Source organism: Acomys minous, assembly GCF_964271855.1.
Source record: "Acomys minous genome assembly, chromosome: 13".
NCBI lineage: Eukaryota > Metazoa > Chordata > Mammalia > Rodentia > Muridae > Acomys > Acomys minous.
The window spans coordinates 50,488,711-50,511,972 of record NC_140495.1 but is presented as its reverse complement, the minus strand read 5'-3'; the positions used below and the strand labels follow the sequence as shown (position 1 = coordinate 50,511,972).

The window sequence follows — 23,262 nt, the reverse complement described above, 5'->3', positions numbered from 1 at the left end:
GAAATCGACCAGAGAGGTCTACAGCCTGTTATCCATGTAAGTTATTTTAGCATTAAAAAACTAAGGAAGCTAACTGCTCCAGGCCCATCATAAAGAGGCAGCTTTAGCTTCAGGCTGTACTATCATCTGCATAATAGAATGACTAATAGTCTGCAGAGAATAGTCAGGGGACAAGGACTCCTCCAGGGCTTTGCTTCTACATTCTAGTACCAGGTACTCCCGTACTGCCCTCTTCTCTTGTTTACGGGGTAGATGTGGCCTGATAACTCTTTCCAGGCCAGCCGGCATATCTATGCATAGTTGTCCTAAAACTGTATTCCATGCCATGGTTATTTCCCTGCATGTCATGCTTCAATAAAAAACAAGTTCTCAAGGACCGGAGACTGCTGGCCCAAGCACAAACACATTCAGTGAGAAAATATATGGGACAACACAGTGATGCACCTGCATACACTCTGCCTTCTATTGTACTCCCCAAGGCAGCAGCCCCAAACCACAAGCCCACATCAGAGATTAGAGATCAGAGGTGCGAACTGAGTGCCTAGCCATCTCCAACTCATGTTATGGTAGAGGCAGCATGGGAACCCTGGTGTGTGGGTGAGATGATGAGCAACATGAAACACCCATGATGGAAGAACCCAGTGTAACAGTGAATAGTGCAGCATGTAGGAAATGAGGGAAAATATACAAAATACAATATGGACCTCAAGGAGGATGATTTTAAACATCTGTCATGGAGGTGGTTAGGTGCATTCTGTAAAAGGATGAAGGCCAGAGCCCCAAGCCAACATAAAACCAGATGGGCATGGCAGCCCACCTATAATCCTAGCACATAGTAGGAGGAAACAGGATTCTTGGAGCAAGGTGGCTAGCAAATACCAGGTGATCTACAAGCTCCTGATATCTCCATGAAAGTACACCTGTATGTATATGCACACACACATACATGTAATAAATATTAAATGTAAACCACACCAACTTGGAGGCCTTGGAAAAAGAGGCAGATGTTAGCTGACGGACAATATGACAGTAGGGAAGCACGCTGCTCCCAGTCATCTTACAGTACTTAAAATGAATCCATCTTATTTTGAAAACAAGATCTGTAGAGATGGTTTGTAATACCATTCATCTGTAACAATGGATACCAGGCCTTCAGAACACCCACTGGCAGGTGGCATCAGCCCTGGGGTTTGTTCCTATACATCTGCGGGCAATGCTCTGTGTGTCTAAAGCACTAGCATGAGTGTGGGCAAATACCTGCTTCATGTAGGCATAGCACATGGTCTCTGCAACGCGTTTGCCCTCGTCATAGCAGGCTCGGGGTCCTATGGGATTCACGTGGCCCCAGTAGTCCTCACTTTGAGGGTGGACCTCAGGATCTGAGTAAGCAAGAGAAAATGAGACTTAATTTCTCTCCCCCTAACCTGGTTCTCAGTCCATTACTAGAAACAATGTCTCTATGATGGGTCTAGATAAACATTTAAAAACTGAGAAATGCCAGTGAGGGAAACTCAGGATTTTGTGCCCTTTTTTCTGATTTTTCAGGGGACCAGGTGCTGTCCCTACCTGAAGTAATTCATGGCAGCAGTTCACAGGTTAAAAGCAGGACAAGGCCTCTTAATTTTGTCTTCATTCTGTTCCCTAAATTATTCTTAACTTCCAGGTTGGTATACAAACTATGTGAAAGATAGATGGCTCTGTGCTATAAAATATGTAATTATAATAAAGTGGATACTCCTAGAAAAGTTTTAAAACAAGCTTTCTGTGGAACATGATAGTTTTTATGCTGGCCTTCAATCAAACAAATCTGAGGCCCATGATGAAAACAATCCTGGGACCCTGTTCAGGGCAGGTACATGGGCACAGCATCCACAGGCAGACAGAATTCCCAATTTTTGCTTTTCTAATGCATAAATAAATCAATACTTTAAGATGTATGGAAGGAACAAACTACTTAAAATGACCAAACAAACTCTTTATTTAACTAAAATGTATTTATAGAGTATGAATAATTACTTTACTAAGTGTTTCAAGACTTTCATACATATATATATATGTGTCCAACCATGATACAAAATGTACAAATTTCTCCCAAGAAATCTGAAGAAAACCATATAGTAACTCTGTGTTATAAATTCACAGCCAATTTATTTTACACATGGTTTGACACCAGACTTGTCAGGGTAAAGGAGAGAACGTATATGGGTGGACCCTTGGCATATGTACCTGAGTCAGTCAAACCTTCAGGAAGCAGCTACGATTCTGGAGTTCTATACAATGCAGAGTAAGGCCTGATACTATGAGTGAAAATTCTCCCAGTAAGAGGCAATATACACATGAGAGAAGGGTTTAAGGAAAAGACTCCCTAAAAAAAAGACAACTAGTGATTTACATACATAAAGATATGACCCTGATCAGGCTTTTTCCTAGTTTCTGAAAGCCCAGATCGCCGAGAGATAGTCATATATTTCTGGCATGGAAGAAAGCCAAGCACAGCCATTCTTTCTTGGCACTATTCTGGGCTAGAATGCCAGGAAGGCAAGCTTCTCAAAAAAAAACAAAAAACAAAAAACAAAAACATGGGGGCGAGGATAGTGAGGGTGCTACAGAAGTAAAGGGCCAGGGTTAGGAAGGTAACTCAGGAAAGTACTCACTTTGCAAGCACAAGGACCCAAGTTCTATCCTGAGAACTGACTGAAAAAGAAAAAAGACTGGGCATAGTGGTAGCCACTTTGTAACCTGGGCACTGAGGGAGCAGAGCCATATTCCTATGGCTGGTCAGCTGCCCTACCCTTCCTGGAGAGCACTAGATCCAGGTAAACAACACAGAAGAACCAGCCTCCAAAGTTACACTCTGCCCTTTACAAATACATGTACACCTGGAATACCTAGAGGTGCTTGTGCTCTTACTGTGCGCATGTGTATGTGTCCACATACATAAAGGGCTAATAAAAAAGACTCCCAAAGCCAGGTGTGACAGTGAACACCCATAATCTCAGCACTTGGAAAGTTGAGGCAGGGAACCTCAAGTGGAAGCCAACCTAGGCTACATAGCAAACTGGAGTCCAGCCTGGGCTACATTCTGTTTCAAAAGACAAAACAAAACAAAGAAAACCTTTCCAATCCTTGCCCTCCTCATAACCATTTTGTGATACTGCCAGGACAGGCAAATTCTTCACAAAATTCAATTGTTTTAGTAGCACCAGTGGAAAAAGTACCAAACCACAGGAACATACCACCCTTATTACTTAAGACTTCCAAAGACAACAGCTCTTACTAAATATGCAAATAAAGGCTGGTATAGAAAGAAAAGTGTCACTGTGCCTTTTAGACAGAGGATGGGGTTGGGGCTAGGCCACTTTCATGGCAGTTATAACTACTTTCTGTAAAATATCTGTTGCTATGTTGTTTTTCTATTTGGTAAACTTACTTCAAAAATGGACTCTTCCAATTTTACATCTTAACATCCTCATTTCCTTTGTCCAGAAGAATAATGTAAAAAGAGAATAAAATATATCGTCAGGGTCTGGCTCCCCCACTGTATGAGCTAGGAGTTTGGACTGTATAGGAACCAACAGGAATTGAAAATCCAACCCCCTCCTCATACTTGACCCATGTTCCCAGGTGTTGAACAGCTTGAGGGACCATGAAAGTGGTGAGTAGGTACATGTGCCCTGGAGTTTACTGGCATTATCTTCTAAAGGTTTTTTTTTTCTTAGATAGGGTTTCTCTGTGTAGCCTTGGGTGTCCTGGACTCACTTTGTAGACCATGCTGGCCTCAAAATCACATTGATCCACCTGCTTCTACCTTCCAAGTGCTGGGATTAAAGGCGTGCGCCACCAAGCCTGGCCTTTTTAAAGGTTCTTTAGCAAACTTTCTTTAATAGGAGAGGCAATGAGCATATGTCCATCACCAGATAGCTTGCAAGGTCACCCTGCAGGCTGTTGGTGGTCAAGCATGCAGTATTCCCTGCTCTCACTGAAGAATAATGAGCCAGCAAAAGGGACAAAAGCAACTTCATGTTGGCAATCTCTTGAGATGCTTTCAGAGAAAATTGGAAAAAATCCACTTCTATAGAACGACAAATATCTCATCATTATTGGAGAACTGACTTGACCCAGGCCTCACAGACTAGCAGTAAAAGAAAAGCTGTGTCAACTGGTTGAGCCTTCTAAATGGAATCCTGCACTGATTCCTTCTCACCTCCAACAGGATACAAACAGCCTCATGAGTCAGTGGGCATCTTTCAGGGGCCCCACCACTCACCTCCATAAACTTCAGATGTGGAGGCCAGGAGCAGACGGGCACCTACACGCTTTGCCAGTCCTGCAGAAAGCATACATATCATCAGAGAAATTGTCAGTGTACACAGGCAGGGCATTTGTGTATGTGGCCAATTTAAGCAATGTTTTAGTCCTATGGGTCCATTAGTATCCACCAAATTGTCTACTCCTAGTGCATCTGCTGTAGAACATGTAAAAAAAATAGCAACAAGAAAACTACAAATGGGCCCTTTAAAAGAGCAACATTTAGGTAAAAAGTGGGAGCTGCCAGGGGAATTGGCCCGCGGAACTGATATCCAGAAGGTTTCATTCTTGTTCTCCTTAATCTCCTTTCCTTTCTATTTAGGGTAGTCAGGTTGTAAGGGAGGTACATGCCTCTAATAAATCCCTAATAAAGTAGAATCATTAAGGAACTGGAGCCAACAAGTGGCGCTCCATGTGGGGCCTGATGGGTTCTATAATTTCTAATGGTAAGAGGGAAGATTCAAATCTTGAGGATATAGAAATGTTGCGTCGCGGTATCAGCAAAATCACAACTGCTGTTGCAAAACTCTTTCATGCTTTATACTCAGAGGAAATTTTCTGTTTTTTTCTTTTTATTGTATTTTATTCTTAGAAGTATTGGAAGAAAGGGTGATAAGGTAGGAAAACTAAAAATGTCAGTACATTCTATCCTTTTGGAAAGAATTGCAGACTTGACTGAGCAACTGGAGAAAGTGTACAAAGAAGGTGAAGGGCTGGGAAAGTACAAAGCACCTTTGGTAATAGGAGGTGAAGAAAAACAGAAACTAGAGGATAAGGGAAGCAGACAAATGAAAAGGTCTTTGGAGAAAAATGTTCCCATAGAGGAATCTTCCAGAGCCACATGGATACCGTCAGCTTTTCCAGTTACTGTAAGACACGTGCCTGCTCAGAATGGTACTGAGCAGTATGACGAAATGGCACGGCATCCAAGAGACATGCTGGATTTAAAACATTTTCAGCAATCTACAGTCAGGTATAGAATGCATTTGGCTTTCATTAAACAAATGTTAAATAACTAGACTATGCAGCATAGACTTGTTCCCTAAGATTGGAAAACTTTGGTTTCAGCGATATTAGAAACAGTGCAACAATTACAATGGTTATCATCATGAATGGTGAAGAGTGGCAGTAAGAATAAAAGGAGAAAATATGACCAGGGGGATAAATGTTGATAAAGATCAATTGCTTGGTGAGGGGAGAACAAATCCAATGTGAAGATAGAGTAACTGGACAATATCGTGTTATAGCCTTAAGAGCTTGGGACATGGTAGAGGAACCTGGTAAGACAACCATTCCATTTACTAAGATATTTCAAGGGTCTGGGGAAGCTTTCATAGAATTTTTGCAGAGATTGTGTACAGCTCTAGGTAGAGCCATACCAGAATCTAAGACCAAACAGGCACTAAAACTGATCTTGGCATATGAGAATGCAAATACTGAATGTAAGAGGGCAATTATACCATTAAAGAAATAGGAACTCCATTAAATGAATGGGTGAGAGAGACAGTTAATATTAACTCTCAGGAGCATCAAAACAATATTATAGGGCAAGCTACAGTAAGAGGTCTCAGATATCATAAAACCCAGTGCTTTAATTGTGATAAAATTGGTCATGTGCAAAGAAACTGTAGTTCTAGAGCTCAAAGTAACCAGCACAATAACCCAGAAGAAAATATCGCTTGTAGGAGAGAGCAAGGAGCTTCTGGCCATGATGGTAACGAGTTGCCAAGACTTCTGGAGTACTGTAGCCATTATGGGAAAGGAAAACACTGGTCTAGGGATTGCCAATCTAAAAGAGATATGCAAGGTAATATCTTGCAAACAGGAAATGGCAAGAGGGGCCCATGAACTCAGGGTGCCGTCAACAATACAAGCTGGTTTTCCCTGGCCAGTCCAGGAGTAATGGACTTGCAGGAAAACCAGGATTAGGTATCAATAACCTAAAGCATGCTACTGAAGGCAGTGCTGCCTTGGATCCGGCCTCAGATATGCCTCTTACACTATCTCCACAGATTGACTGTTACAAAATAAGCACTGGTGTTTATGGTCCTTTGCCTTCAGGGACAGTGGGAATAATTCTGGGAAGAAGTGGATTGACTTCTCAAGGACTTATTGTGCATCCTGGTATTATAGATGTGGATTGTAAGGAGGAAATCAAAATCATGGTGTGTGTAAACCAGGAGATGCAATTTAATGCAGGTGATAAAATTTCCCAGCTGTTACTGTTTCCTAACAGCAAGGGCAAAGCTGCTCCAGTAGAAAGAACAGGTGCATTTGGGAGTACTGGAAACTGTGTGTTCAGGTAAACAGTGCTAAATTAATGATACAAATGAATGGTGTTGAAATAGAAGGTCTTGTAGACACTGGCTTGGACGTCATGATTTTTTCCAACAGGCACTGAAATCCAGATTGGCCACTGCAGAAGGTTTATACAGAAATTATAGGAATTGGTAAATTACCTCAAATAAAATGAAGCATACAGTGGATTAAGTGTGTGGGACCAGAAGGGCAGACAGAGAAGCTGAGACTCTATGTCACTGACATACCCATAAATCTATGGGGAAGGTCTCTCTTACAACAATGGGGTACTCAAATTAATATTCCTGCAATTATGGAGAAAAGCAATGATGAAGCTAGAGGTGAAATGGTACAAGCTTCTAGGGAAGATATTAATATGAGTAATCAGGGGTAACCACAAACTATGTCCATTGTCCAAACACAGAACTTCTCAGATATTGTGTTTCCAAATTTATAAGAGGGGCCACTGCTGATGTACCAACAGCCTTGCCCCTAATATGGATTTCAAACAGATCTGTATGGCAAGAGCAGTGGCCCATAACAAAAGAAAAATTGCAGGCACTTCATCATTTAGTACAAGAGATGCTGGAGGCTCAGCATATAGAAGAGTCTCAGCCCTTGAAATTCCCATTTAATGTAAAAAAGAAATTCAGAAAATGGAGGATGGTAACGGATTTAAGAGCAGTAAATAGAGTAATTCAACCAATGAGTCTTTTGCAGTCTTTTACCTTCTTTGTTACATAGGTCATGGCCTATAATAGTAATTGATTTAAGCGACTGTTTTTTCACAATGAGAAGGATAAGGAAAGGTTTACTTTCTCTGTACCTAATTTTAACAGTAATGGTTCTATGAAGAGATACCATTGGAAGGTACTTCCACAGGGAATGTTGAATAGCCCAACTTTATGCCAATATTTTGTGCAACAACCATTAGGAATAATTAGTAGGCAGTTCCCGCAATCTAACATTTACCATTACATGGATGATATTTTGTTGGCTGATTCTGATGCTGATACTTTAGAAATAATTTTTAAGGAAACACAAAGAATTCTGCCATTCTGGGGATTACAGATTGCTGTAGAAAAAAATACAAAGAGGAGATTCAAATACTTAGGCTATAAAATAACTAAACAAAAAATCTGACCACAAAAGGTACAGATCCATAGAGATCAGTTGCAAACTCTTAATGACTTTCAAAAATTAATGGGAGATTTTAACTGCCTAAGGCCTACAATTGGATTAGCTACTTATGAGTTAAGTAATTTTTTTCAATTGTTATAGGGGTTTCAGATTTAAACAGTCCTAGGTGTCTAACAGCTGAAGTAGAAAAGGAGCTACTTCTAGTAGAGCAAAAACTACAAAAGGCATGTGTGGATAGAGTTGTTCTTAAACTTGGTTGCATTCTGGTTCTTTTACCTTCAATACATTCTCATACTGGGCTCCTTATGCAAATCAAAGACATAATCATGGATTGGATCTTCTTAGCGAATAAACAGAGTAAAAAATTGAAGACATACGAAGAAAAATTTCTGAACTGATTACAAAGGGTAGAATAAGATTGCATTAACTGTCAGGAATAGACCAGGTGGAAATTGTAGTGTCTCTTATTAATTCTGAAATTATGTCATTATGGGTAATAGACAATGATTGGCAAAGAGCTTGTAGTAACTACCTGGGAGAAATTAATAAGAAAAAGCAAGCGTATACAGTTTATAAAAAGAACTAATTGGATCCTTCCAAGCACTGTAAGGAGGGCACCGATTCCAGGGGTAGCCACCTTCTATATTGATGCAAATAAGTTGGGTATGGCTGGTTATATGTCTGATAACAACTAAAAGGTGATCAAAAGCCCATTTTCTTCAGTTCAAAAATTAGAGTTGTATGCAATCCTTATGATATTGTTAGATTTCCCTGAATCTCTTAATATAATTACTGACTCTCAATATGCAGAAAGAGTTGTTTTGCATATAGAAATTGCTGAATTTACTCCTGATAACTCAGAATTAACTACATTATTTATGGAACTGCAACAGGTCATCAGAAGTAGAAACTATCCCTTGTATATTACTCATATTTGATCCCATACAGACTTACTAGGTACAATGACACAAGGAAATAAGGAAATCGACCAATAATTAATAGGAAATGTGTTCAAAGCCTCAAAATTTGATGAAAAACATCATGTTAATGGTAAAGGTTTGAAGAAAAAAATTCCCTATCACCTGGCAGCATGCCAGAGAAATTAAAAGGTGTCCTATGTGTTCTTCGTATAATCAAATCCCATTACCTGCTGGAATTAACCCTAGGAGTACTAAAAGGAATAAAATCTGGCAGATGGATGTGTTTCATTTTGTAGAATTTGGAAGACTAAGGTACGTACATTGTGGGGAGCCATGCTAAATTCTGCCATGTTAGAAATCCCATGGTTAGGCTACAAGCTGTGAACTTAAAGTTGCTGACCTTTGCCAGAGAAGGTCTTGTGTTCTAGGCTATCCTTGGACTATTTACCTTTGAAAGAAGCAGGGAAGTCCCTACTGGGAACCACACAGAGGATCAAGGAAGTTCTTACAGGGAGCTACTCAGAGAAATAGGAAGTTCTTACATGGAGCTATTCAGGCCATTGTATTCTTGCCTGGGGGCTAGGGAGAGTAGGATTAGAACAGATCCTATTGACCTTGCTCTCTATATATTCTAACTTGTCTGCATTAAAGAGAGTCTTGATCAGAAACTTCCAGACTTGACTCATTATTTTTCACGTCTCTGTACCCTACTTTCAATTCCCACTCCCTGTTTCAGATGAACCCTGATTCGATTTGTCCCACGGGCTGGGACACATCAGTACATCATACCGCTGACACATACTCAGGGTTTCAATGGGCAACTGCCTTAAATTCTGAAAAGGCTGACTGTGAAATTACTCATTTATTGGAAATAATGGCAATTATGGGAATACCTGCACAAATTAAGACTGACAATGCTCCTGCATATGTGTCCCATAAGATGAAGAAATTCTTTACACATTATATAAAGCACATTATTGGTATACCACACAATCCTACAGGACAAGCAGTTGAAGAAAGAACTAATCATACCTTAAAAGAGATGCTTATTAAACAAAAGGGAAGGGTAAAGACCCCCAGGGACAGATTAAATAATGCCTTGTTGACTTTAAAAAATTTTTTCATGTGGGTGATGAAGGGATAATAGCAGCTGAGAGACATTGGATTATAGGAAAAACTGAGGAATTAAGACAACAAATATACTATAAAGATCTGTCTACAATGGACTGGAAAGCTGCAATAGTTTTGAGATGGTGAAGTTGTTGTGCTTATGTTTCTACAGGGAGTGAAAAAATACAGTTACTGACAAAACTTATAATGATTAGATCTGGGCAGGGAAGACCTCTTAAGGGCTACCTGGGCCTTATAACATGACATTCTTTCATACAGCTTGGAAATTACAGCTCAAACAAATGTAAAAAAACTGATGGCTTATACCTTCTCAAAAATAGGGCAGACGTTTATCTTTAGATAGTTTGTACACCTTGCATAGTCCATATGTAGAAATGTACTTATACTAATACTTTCAAAAGTTTGCTTATTTTCAGAGGAAAACACCAGATAGTAATGAAGACAAAGCAGGTGGCCCAGGTGATTTAACCTCAAAGACTACCTCAGCTACTGTTTTCTCAAGAAATTGCATGCATATCAACATTAAAAGGGCTACCCCAAAGGATTTATCCCAAAAAGACTGGACAGAAACAGATACACCTAGCTTTTCCAACGCTTGGCCAGTATCTTGTTTTTTCTAAGAGTACCAAAAAGATGTTTTTACCCCCAGACAGCAAAAAGTAATTGTGAGAACACAACACCCCCATTCCCAAAAGGTGGAGTGGGTGTTTTTGGTGGGTTACCAATGTTTATTATTGTCTAGGGGAGTTAGTTATAAGTTAGTAAAAGTTACTTTTAGGGATTTCTTTCTTATTTGATTCAACATTTACTTAATGTATTATACATGTGCGACTCATTTGAAAAGGTAATGTACAGTTCTAGTCTTATGAAATCTAACTTTTATAACCTGTTCAGGATGGTTGGAGATAAAAGTTGGTAGTTAGTCACCTATAAATCTTACTAGGTACTAAATTAGTTAATTACAGAATAAGCTTTTTCTAGTCTCTCATATATATGTTAAGCAAATAGTAAATAGCTAAAAACAAGTAATGTTTGTTTAGCTAGATACATTTAGATAGTTGAGTTAAGCAAATGATAGATATATAATTAAATAGATATGAATATGAATAATAGTAAATAGAAGGATCATCTTCAAACACTTCAGAGATCTATAGACTATAGCATTTAATAATAAAGGGCTTTTCTGACAGAGAGATACACCTGCTCCTGACAACACCTCCAATCTACTTCAAGACGAAGTAGATTGAAGTAAGTGTGGCAGAATGACCACTAGGCCGAAGTAGTGTCCTTGTCTCTACTGGTGATGGCAGACTGACAGCCCAAACTGTGATCATAGCAGAGCACACGGTAACTGGCTGTGCAGCTTTGCAGAAATTGGCTGGACCAGTTCTTCAAAACTCCTGCTTCACAATTATGTCTGTCAGATATACTGGGCAGAAGGCTGAAGACTGGATACCCCAGTGATAAAGAAAAATCTGTGACTATCCAAACAGTCAACTCTCTCTGTCATGTCTTGCTTTTGGAAGTTGCTTGCCTGTGCTTCCTTCATATTAGATGATATTTCCTTCTTGGACCTCTGATGGGATTGAAGACTAGATAGCCACAGTGTTACTATAAGCTTTAGTTTAAGAATTAAAAACATGTTTATAGGTTGATAAATGTAATTTCTAATAAAGAGGTCTTAGAAAACTTTGGACACTAGGAAAGGACTCACTATGAGAGGATAGTGGAATACTTTCTCCAAGATTGTCAAATACAAAAGGACTGGGTTATGTACACGTAACTTGTACCTGATGATTCTGTATATGTGTATATTTGCATATATAGTTCTTATTTTCTGCCTATTTTTAATATTTTTTTAATAGAAAAGGGAGATGTGTGAAGAGAATGTAACCTTGCCTTAGTCTGCCCAAGGTGAAAAGAGTCTTGGGATGCTTAACCCCTACTGAGACTTTATGTCTCTACAAACTGATAACAATCTTAGACAGACTCAGAGAAAGAGGAAGGATCAGCCCAAGACAAAAGACAGGGGCCAGCGATTCCAGGCAGGGTATTATATTGCCAAAAGTATCATCAATTAGGAGGAGGAAGCTGGGAGAATGAAGCGAGAGAGAGGAGAGTAAGGTTGCACCATCATGGGTTAAGTGGAGGAGAAACACCTGGCCGGCGTGGATGGAGACTAGGCCCAGATGATGATAATTAGCAAGTATTTGGGATTATGGATGGGAGGTAGCTTGATAGAAATTATTAGAAGCAGATGGCATGGGATTGGGACAGGTATTCCATACCTGCCCCACTATGGAAGTAGTTTAGGGGATTAATATCTGCCCTGCACCAGGTTAACTACGGCTATTTTAAAGTATAACAGGTATCTGTTTCTTGATTGATTGCCAGTGGGTTAGACAATAGTGTAGAAATAATAATTATAGGCCTGATAATAAACATTATTAGGACATCCTGGTAAATTCACAGCAACAGGCTAGGGCTCAGTGCTGGGACCCTGTCTGGCTTGAAGCTGTGCAGGCCCTGCCCATGCTGCCACAGACTGTGAGTTCATATGCATACCAGTCCTTTTATGTCTGGAAGACTATTTCCTCTGAATCATCTTTTGTGGCTACCCTATATTTTATCAAGTAACTATACAGGCAGGTTACCTAGCAAAATAAGATCCTTCTCATCCTGCCTTCCCAAATGGCACACCTGCCACCACTTCTGCATACCCTGCCTGGGAAACTACTGGCATCCTTCTCTTTTCTTCCAGGTTCCACATACAGGCACCTTCTAGAATGCAGCCACCATAATTCTCGGTCCTATCCCAAACTGTTTTTCTATACTCAGCACCAACATACAGAACAACTAGACCATTACTAAGTCTGGGGCCAAGCAAATGTGGGAAGTCCTCCAAACTTTTCCTAGACTTCTAACATACAGTGAAGAAGCCCATCATCTTCACTTAACCCTGATATTTCCCACTGTACCCCACTGCTGCGCACCAGGACAGTAAGAGGATGGCTGTGGCATCTGGGCCTGACATGGAACAGAGGCCCACACTGGTGCCCAAGAAGTACAGCCAAGTGAGATAGAACGAGCATGCATCCACGGCCTGTGGCTAGTGCTGGGGAAGTAGGCTAAAGGGCAACAGTGGGAGAAAGCCTGGGGTATGAGTGTCGGAGTATCTAGGGAGGAGGAGGAAAGCAGGAAGCCTTCAAGATGTATGTCAAGAATGAAACAAAGGGGAAGACAAAGGGGTTGTGGGGTGTAGCTCAGTTATAGGTAGCTTGACCAGCATGTGATAGGTACTAGGTCTGATCACAGTAACAAACAGAAAGGGAGGAATAAAAGAGTAAGAGCAGGGGCTGCTCTGAAGGTGAGGACAGAGACTGCCTACTCCCATTGTGGTAGAGAAGAAAATGCTATACGGAGGTTGTATGAGATGGAATTCACAGGTCACCTCCTGAAAACCAATGTCCCCAGACTTTATGGTACACCATTGAAGAGTCTCGTGGATAGCTGCAATAGAAGATCCTGAGGGTTTTGTCTTGTTTTGAATTGTATATGCAAATTCAAATGCTCTCTCCCCTGCACACAGTATCCCAATGGTGCACTTAAACAAGATGTCACAATGGTACTGAGACAATGATCCAATCATTATTCCAGTCAGATTGTCTTACTTAGTGACTGACGGGGTAGGGATCAGTCCATTGAGAGTGGTGCCATCCCGGGGCTTGTGATCCCGGGTTCTAGAAAGCAGGCTGAGTAAGCTATGAGAAGCAAGCTAGTAAGTAGCACCTCTCCATCAAGGTGCTAGGAGTCTCTCTATCAACTCCTGCCTCTAGATTCCTGCTGTTTTGAGTTCCTGCCCTGTCTTCCTTCAACGATCAACTGTGATGTGGAAGCATAAGCCAAATAAACTCTTTCCTTCCCAACTTGCTTTTGGTGTTCCATCACAGAAATAGAAACTCTAATTAAGACAAAGGCCAAAGCTGGAATCGTCAATATTTAGCAGTTCTCAGGGCTTTGCACTACGCTACAGGCTTTCCTGGGTCTCCAAGGTGCCACCAGCAAATGGTGGGAATTTTTGGTGTCTGTAAACACAGACCATACTTTTCACAGACCCTCCTACATGTTTAATTATACCACACTGCTTCTGTTCCTCTACAAACCATAGCTAAGAAATCTTCTAGAACATTTAAGCACACGAGACTTGAAATCAACCTCCAGCCCCTTCAGACCCTTGGCTCGTGCACTGCCTAAATTAAGATTAGAGCTGGGGCTGGAGAGATGTTTCAGTGGTTAAGAGCACTGACTCTTCTTCCAGAGGGCTAGGGTTTAATTCCCAGTCCATATGGCAGCTCACCATTGTCTGCAACTCCAGTTCCAGGGGCTCCACTCTCAAATGGACATTGATGCAGGCAAAACACCAATAATGAAATAAAAATAAATAAAATTAAAAATAAAACAAACAAACAAAAAGATTAGGGCTGTTTCCAGATCTATCTATACAAACTGTTTTAAACATTTCAACTATTAAGTCCTATTTTTCCCACTCAGCATTTTAAATGTGGCTTCTTCTTTCCACTACACAAATAACCAAAACACAAATAAGTCTGAACGAAACTTAAGGACACCAGCCGTTTTAGACATGACTAGCATTCATCACTCAGAGACACATAATCTGCTTCTAGAGCATGCAGAATGTGACTCTGCATGTGGCCACCTTTTCTCACACTTCCCCTTTCACCTTCTAATTCTAATGTGAAACCTTAGGTCAGTTTGAGCAGGAACTCAGTCTTCAAAACTCCCATTAGGTCTTTTACACACCCACCTCCTTCCAGGTGTACCTCCCTGGGTGCAAGGCCACACCACCCACCCCAGGACCAGAGCCACCAGCACTCCTCAACTGGTCTCCCATTAGTCCTAGACACTGGCAATCAGCTTCGGAGACAAAGAAAAGGAATACAACCTGGCCATTGAATTAAATACCTGAACTCTGAGGATTGACAGAGCTACAGAAGACTGGTTACTACAATACAGTCAAACGGCCACACTAAAACAATATTGTAAAAAGAGCTAAATAGCACCCACAGAGAGGTGGAGGAGGGTGCAAACACAATAATCAAACTAGCAGACTATCTCACCACAGAACTGAGCAAATTTCTATTACCAGTGCTCAAACTCAGCATTAATCCAAAAATCTTAAACAAAAATCACCAAAATAGTGGTATCTATGCACTGTTATGAGGCGCATAATTAACTTGTACTATTGTACTACATCCTGCCCATGGGGCTAATTAACTATTTGTCCCTTTTGTCCGGCAGACATACTCTTGCGGTATATACTACCTACCTGTTAGACACTGTCCATATCAAAGACCATATGCTGACATCACAACAATTGTGTTTAAGTTAAGAACTTAATAATATCCCAAAAGCCGAAGAGCAGTGATGATCCATAAAAAGTAGAAAACTAACGATGCACAAGTTGAAAAGATCTATACTAGGATGAATTTTATATTGGAATAGATGTGAAGGAAAAAAAAAAAACCCACATACTAGCTTTACTGGTGTACACGGGATTCAAGTAATAACTCAAGATGGAAAAGACATTAAGTTACAACACTTGGTACAATTTGAGTTTAAGGAATCACAGGGGTTTGGGAATATGCATTATAGATGGAAGGTCCACAAAGAGGGGATGAAAGACAACTTACTGACCCAACATGTTTAGTGTTCCAATTGTATTAGTCTTCAGTGTCTTGATGGGGTTGTACATGTAGTTTGGAGGGGAAGCTGGAGATGCCAAGTGATATATCTGGTCAACTGAGGGAGGCAAAAGAGAAGCAAGTTATTTCCAAGAAAAATGTTTTGTTTCTAAATCACAAACTCTTGGGCACTACAGTGTAAAGCAACAGTGCCAATTTGTCTTATGTTGAAATTCTACTTGCTAATATATTGTTCTATTTAAAATCCAGCCATATTCTTAACAACTTCAAACAAAGCAAGCACTAGTAATAAATCACAAATAAACTTATTTTAGAATAACTCTTTAGTACATGTACAATTACAACATTTATTGGAGATGAAAGCAAATCTACACTAATGAGATAACGTGCTTATCTACTTTTACATAAAGAATTAAATCTTGGTTGAATATTGCTATTGGAGGGCATAAGCACCTTCACTGCTTATCAGAGCTGATGGAGATTCTAACTTCAGACTCATCAATGCTGAGAACATCACTTCATGTAAATGTGTAGTACAAACAGTAGAGTGTGCTTAGGACATTTCAGAGATTTTGGAAACTCTGGCTTTACTCCAAGTCAAAAATGTATTTGCGCGCACGCGCGCACACACACACACACACACACACACACACACACACACACACACACACACACAGCAACCCACATAGCAATTTTTACAATTAAACATCCTAATATAATATAACCTAAAATGTTTGATAATTCTGTACTGGGGATAGACAAATAATATGCCTTTGATTTCTATAAAAGTAGAAAACTGAACAGAAAACAAAAACCCCAAGAACTTTTGCTTGCATTGCAAGAATTGCACTGCACATGCAGTGCAATGTGCATGCTGTGTGTTCAGATCAAGGTCACAGTGAAGCTGCACAATGAAACATGGGCAAACACTGCCAGAAATACCTCATATCCATTACAAATTTGATGTCTCATTTGTTTTTTTGGTTAGTTGGTTTTGGTTTGGGGGAAATTGTTTGTTTTTTGGCAGAGTATCATGTAGTTTGGACCTTGAACTTCTGATCCTCCTTACCTCTAACTCCCAAGGGCCTGGATTACCAACGTGTACCTTAGGGGAAAAAAAGTCAGTCTAGCTGTGTAAGACACTGTCCTAGGAGCGCAGTGCAAGGGGAACTTAGAAGGAGAGTGTATCGTGTGACATCGAACAGAAGCCATGAAGCTGTAAACTGCCCTCCTTCCCATCATCCCAGCCTATCCTTCTTCGAGGCTCACCCTGATGCCAATTTGTATGTAAAACTTCCTGCTGCCCTTAGTCAGAAAGAATGCCTGTTTGGCTGGCCACTCATGCTGCTAGCCAGTGACTCCAACATTCAGTTCATCTGTCCGGCAATCAGCAAGCATAGGGCACTACAGTTTGCTTTCCCATTTGTACACAGTAGTGACTTCAGACAACAAATGTAGAGTTGCAATCCCCACTGCAGGGATCTACACAATCCCCTGGTGGACCTGGAAATAGTCAACAGAAGACAAATGGCCATCAACAGTGCTTCAGCCCAGGACCCTGGGAACAGTGCAGAGCTAAGAAAGTGATATGAGACAGAAACTGAGTCTTCCCCCACCCCCAAGAGCTAGTTTATCTGGTTTGTTTTTCTGCCATATGACCGGTTGGCCCTCCTAATTTTCAGAACGATGAGGGGTGTCCTGTACAGTTACATCAGGACCTCTGCTTAAACACAGCTTGGATGCAGAAGCCCACTTAAGGAGAACCTGAAAACTGATTCTACACAGCCCAGTTCTCTGTGCAAATAATTCTGCCTCTCACACTGTCTGCAGTACCCTGCTAATATCCTAAAAAGAAAAGTTCACAGACTGTTGACTTATTTAATCTGCTGAGGAATTATGAAGAGGAGAGAGAAACTTGAGAGTAAGGCAAATAAATACAAATGTGAGATACCATATGCAATATTAAAAACTGGCTCTGGAAAGTTAATGAAGCTACAAAGTTAACAACACTCAACATCTAGAGAAAAAGCTTGAGAACATGTCAGCAGTGAGTTCAGAGCACAGTAAAAATGAGCATAGCACTTGGCCTGGAGGTGTATAGCAGCCTTCCAAGCCACCAACTCAATCTGCTGCTCCGTGGTACCTCTGGATGTGGGCTGCCAGTGCTGCTGCCCTGACCCTTCTGCACTTACACGGCTATGAGCTGTGACCTTAGCTACGAAGAACCTGGAGAGACCTCCTATCATCAGGTCTGCCACTCGGGTATATGCTGGGAACAATAGAGCACAAGGGCACTGAGGTCTGCCAGAGGATGGCAGAAACAACAGCTACCAGAAAGGAGCTTCTTGTGTGTCCTATAGATGGAAAAAGACACTATGTATCTCAGAGAATTCCTGAGAACACCTGGAGCCATTTTCAGAAGGCAGCCGGGAAATCAGGCATTATCTTCCCCCAGATAGATCCTTAGGGAGCCAACCGCACAATAACATGTTGCTCTTGACTATGCTGAACTTGCAACTGTCGCAGGTGGCATTGCGGTTCCTCTGGGACAGTGGCCATACTGTAGGAACAGCACTGGTACAGACCAGTTAAGGAGTGTGCCATTACACTAAAGATTGATATCACTAGGAGTCTCTCATGAATATGTGCATAAAGAATGCTTCTGTAAAGTTCTCTTTTCAACATTCCAAGTCAAAGACCTGGCAAATGCAGTCAGCCTCATTTCTAAAAGGTCTATATCCACAAATTAGACCAACTATAGATCAAAACTATGCTCAGGGCTGCACCTGTACTGAACACATGAAGCCTTTCCCTGTCATGATTCAACTACAACTGCTTCACAGCAATCGTGGTGCATAGGATACTAAGTGCCAAGTGGGTATACATAACATCTGTGTAGGACCTGAGGCTACAGAACCTGTATCCAATGGGATCTGGGACCATCCTCCATGAGCACTGTCTTAGCTAGGATTTTCATGGCTGAATCAAACACCATGACCAAAAGCAACTTGAGGAGGAAAAGGTATATTTCAGCTTACAGTTCCACATTATAGTCCATCATCAAAGGAAGTCAGGTCAGAAATTCAAGACAAAAACCTGGAGAGAGGAACTGATAGAGAGGCTACAGTGGGCCAGTGCTTAACTGGTTTATTCCTCTTCATGACTTATTCAGCTTGCTTTCTTATAGCATGTAGGCCCACCAGCCCAGGGGTGGTACCTCCCACAATAAGCCAGGCCCTCCACCATTACTCATTAATCAATAATGTCCCCACAGACTTACCCAAAGGCCAATCTGGTGGGGCATTTTCTCAAATGAGGGTCCTTCTCAAACCCTCTAGCTTGTGTCAAGCTGACAGAAAACCAACTAGCAGAGGCACTTAGGGAGGATTGTTCTAGATGTGCTCCTAACATGGAGCTTGTAGCCCAGTGCCATCCTTGACAGCAGCATTTACACAGAGAAGCAGGATTCCAGGAGATGTACAACCTTTCCCATGCCTCTCAGCGTAATGGAAGAATGGGATTGAGCCTTGGTTCCTATCAAACAGAACTTTAATGAAGGATGCACATGTCAGAGGCCTGGCCTAGCCGTAGCCTGGGGCTTTTCAGGGCTCTCTTCCTCATGTGTCCATAATCCTCTGTTGTAAATTAAACAGAAAGGACCTCTGAGACCTACCACCTCCTTCAGTATCAATGTACACATGGGTGTTATATCAAAGTTGAGACATTAATTCATAAATTATAATTAACTAAAATATTCCTAAGAGTACAACGTGCCCCTAATGCTAACATTACCAAAGACTCAAGCCCCTCTGCAAACACACTTTACCAACCCAACTTTTCACCTTTGGTGCCTAGGAGAGGTAGCTCAGGTCTTTTACTTCCCCTTCCCTGGTGTCCTTCCCATGGCCTCTCCCAGCATTTAAGTGTTTGGCAAAGGGATGTTGTGGCTTAGGGTAAATGAGGATAGCTGCCCCTGTCACATGAGCTTGTCAAGTAGCCAGCGTTCTGCCAATCCCTCTTGTCCCTTCTCTTCTGGGCTCTTTCATGAGTGCTGCAGAAGTGCTACCCTCTACATCTTTATGCAGACGCTGGAAAAGCAAAATGGAAGAGCTTCCAGCAAAGTGCAGGCTCTTTGCTTCAGGAGGCTAAACAAGAGTCCTAGGATGACTATTCCAAAGGCATATAGCACAGCTTTCTGAAGCAGGTTTCTGACAGTTTCAATTGTCAACAATCTAACACCAACGAAGAGAATAAGACTGTACTATGTTCATGTGATGAGACTTTGTAATAACACTAAAGTGGAAGAAGTATGTTTTTGTAGAAAGGCTACATAACAAAACAGTAAACACCTCCTTTAAAAAATTAAGTAGCTTTCTATGTATTACACAGAAGAGCTTGTGGAAGAAAATGAGGTGCAGGGGTATGTCACAGGCTGCTTTTTGAAGAAAAGAGAGGCACAAAGTATCTACTTGTATTAGCTGTTCACTAACAGACACTACCAATGAGAGACATTAGCCACAGAAGTTTCCAGCGTCCAGTCCCGACTGGAAATGTAAGAGACTGTTACAGCATTTATTTTGCACAAATGAGAACTATGTAATTTCACCTGCTTTTAGAAAAACAGTTGAATACTAACACCAATAAATTCATTCTGAAATGAGGATTCAGGATAGTTTTCTTTAGATTTTGATAGGTTTCCAAATTTCCTGTAAAACACACACACGTGTGTGCACGCACACACACACACACATACACGTATATTTATGCTTTATTTTTATCACTAGGAAAATAAATTTTTGTAAAGAGAAAAAATATCTCCCATTTAGATGTTTTTTAATATTATTATATTTCTTTTTTAAACATATACATTTATATCATTACACATAAATAAAATCAACTACATACAGCAGGAAGAACCACAAAACAATCAGGAATTAACTGTTACATTCATAGTGATTTGGCTGTTCGTATTTGGCAAACGTTAAGTAAACATCTTTCCTATTTCCCATTTAGTTCTTTATCAATTAAACATAAGCAAGAAACTAAACTTTCATTTAACCCAATAAACCTGTACGTTTGTTGTATGTAGATTCACAAACGTGAGTGTGGAGGTGTGAGAGTTGTGTGTGTGTGCATGTAGAAGCCAGAGCAGGTCCTAGCATGTCTTCACACTGGCTTGAGTCAGGGTCTGTCACTGAACCGAAAGAATGCTATCTAAGCTAAGCTGCCCAGACAGCGAGCTTTGGGGATTCACTTGTCTCTACCCACAATCCTGGGGGCAGAAACATATGAATCACACGCAATCCATTAAGTTTGCAGAAGAAGCACACTTACTCACTGAGCTACCTCACCAGCTCCAGTTAAATACCTATGTTATGAAGATCATCTTGGAGACACAGACTTCCCAAATTATCTTTCTGCCATGGACTCCTGGTTTACTTTCAGTGTAGTCTGACAGCACTACGTCGTATAGTTTTTGGCTCATTGTACAATATTTTATGGAACAGGAAACGACCTATCTTGCAGAATGTTGCAAGTGAGCTTGTAAAGAATCTGTTTTCTGGTGCTGTTATATGAAACAGTTATTATCTGCCAAGAAGAATAAGATGGAAGTGGAGAGAACAAAATTACCAAATCCTGGAAGAACAGTAAGTTTGGCACCCAAGCTTTAAGCTACACAATGGAAAATAGCTTCAGGTGTACCAATCTGAATGCCAATGATGGACTCTTAACTGTAGGCATAACGTTACTGTGTAGTTTAAATGCTGATTTCTGTACCCCCTCCATGTTCTGAGAATTTACTGTCTAAATGTTATATAAACTCTGTTCCCTAACTGTCTCCCCGAAATGTAAATAATGCAGCTCACAGCCAACTGATGAGCAGGGGAGAGAATAGGGCTGGACTTCCTTCCAGCCAGAGTAGGGGGAATTAGGAGAAGTGGGTAGGGAAGGAAGGAATTCAGCCTCATCCTCAGGTAGACTATGGCTGGCCCAAGGAAGATCAAGAGGAAAGAGGTGGTGCTGAGAAAAGCTACAAAGTCCAAGTACCATGGAGATGTTTGCTAGGAGTAAGACAAAATAGCATAGAAGATTAAAAACAGACTTAAACTGCTTAAGATTGTGTTGTGAAGCCTTGTATTATAAAAGAGTCTCAATTATTCATGTGATAGCTGGGTTAAGATATAAATTAAGAGAAACAGTTTCATAAAAACAAAACAAAACAAAACAAAACTTAACAGCCTCAGCAGAGGACTAAGGATGTTGATAATTTCTGTGACTCCTCTCAAGGTTACCAGCAGTGAGTTATGCCCCTGTCCCTGGCTTCTATGGATTTTGCAAGTCTCCTTCAGACAGTTCTTTGCCCAGTCTCCCTACGAAACTATTTGACTTTCCCTTGATCCCTTTTTGAGGAGATGCCTCAACTATTCAACATGAGTCTGCATTTTGCACAGTTGGTTCATAGCCTTTGAGGCAACAGCACAAAGCTTTCTAGAAGTGTCCTATTTCACCTAGAGGTGAATCCAGGTATGGGCAACTTCAGAACTCCTACTGCTAGGATGTAGCAAGCATTTCCTCAGCTGACCCACAGCCATCCACAAGAAAGCCCAGATGGAGAGGAGGTCACCTGACCCACTTTGTAAAAACTATAGTCTAATTCCAAGGTGAGCCAATCCTAGCCCAGTTAAACAAGTAAATGCTTTAAAATAGTACTGTGGAGAAGGTGTATTAGACAACAAAGAACACTATGTTATGTTTTAAAATACTGGGTTAGATCATATGATCCTATCATCTTAAGATGTCACTGCTTTAAAATAAAAAAAAATTAGAACAAAGGGTCAAGAAACCCATAAGACTGAATTAAAATGTAAGATTCTAATAAACTGAAAAAAGGCTAAAGAGATCTTGGGGGAAATGCTAGATCTATACCCACAGTTATTAGTCCTGTTCTTGTGCTAAAAAGCAACCAGGAAACAAAAAGCAAAGCAAAACAAAACAAAACAAAACAAAAAACTATCTGGAGTTTTTTTTTATTCTTCTTTCTCCCCAGACAAGTGTCTTATTATGTATATTCCAAGCTGGCCTCAAACACAATCCTCCTGCCTCAGCTTTCTTTGAGCTGCAATTATGCAATTAAATGAGTGTGCAACCAGGTCCGGCTGGCAGTATGGCTTTCTTTAGTAAATGCCCTGCCTCTCTAGTAACCAAGATATTTACACCAAAACACGGGTTTTGCATGAAATTAGCAAAATACATTTGCTAACATCTTTTTCTAAAGACAGTGCTCAATGTAGAAGTGAGAGATACCAAACCACCACACCATGACATGTCAGGTCCAAAGAAAACTGGTTCAGTCCCTGAAGTCCACAAGGCAAAAAGAACAAATGATTACCTATTAGCATGCCAAAGCACATGCTGACATCCAGGTTCCCTCAGTCCAAGCTAGCACTCTAGCTCCTCATACCCTTCCCCCCACCTTAAACTTCTCTAGTGCACTGGCTGACCCACCCCCACTACTGAGTCTCCTTATAACCCTGCTATTTTGGCTATCCTTCTGTCTCCCTGCTCCCCTAGCCTGTCTCCCTATTCATCCTCCCCATCTCTCCCTCTGGCCCTTCCTCCCCACACCCTGCACCATGTTCTGCTCCTCTTCTCATGGCCAGATCAAATCTGCTGGCCATGTTAAGTCTAACACTTTTTCTGCTTTGAACTTTTCCAGATACTTCTGGATATTATTTCAATAA

At 40.9% G+C, this 23,262-nt stretch overlaps 1 protein-coding gene across 2 annotated transcripts in view; it reads right to left on the bottom strand.

Annotated features, from left to right (window-relative positions):
- Positions 1-23,262, bottom strand: part of UXS1 (UDP-glucuronate decarboxylase 1) — a 79,764-nt gene that overhangs the window by 21,501 nt on the left and 35,001 nt on the right. For both annotated transcript variants that reach the window (XM_084754270.1, XM_084754271.1), the window contains exons 7-9: positions 15,513-15,617; positions 4,268-4,327; positions 1,258-1,379 (exon numbers count right to left, since the gene is read on the bottom strand). In XM_084754270.1, the coding sequence (XP_084610396.1) occupies positions 1,258-1,379; positions 4,268-4,327; positions 15,513-15,617 (287 nt within the window). The remainder of the gene's footprint in view (positions 1-1,257; positions 1,380-4,267; positions 4,328-15,512; positions 15,618-23,262) is intronic.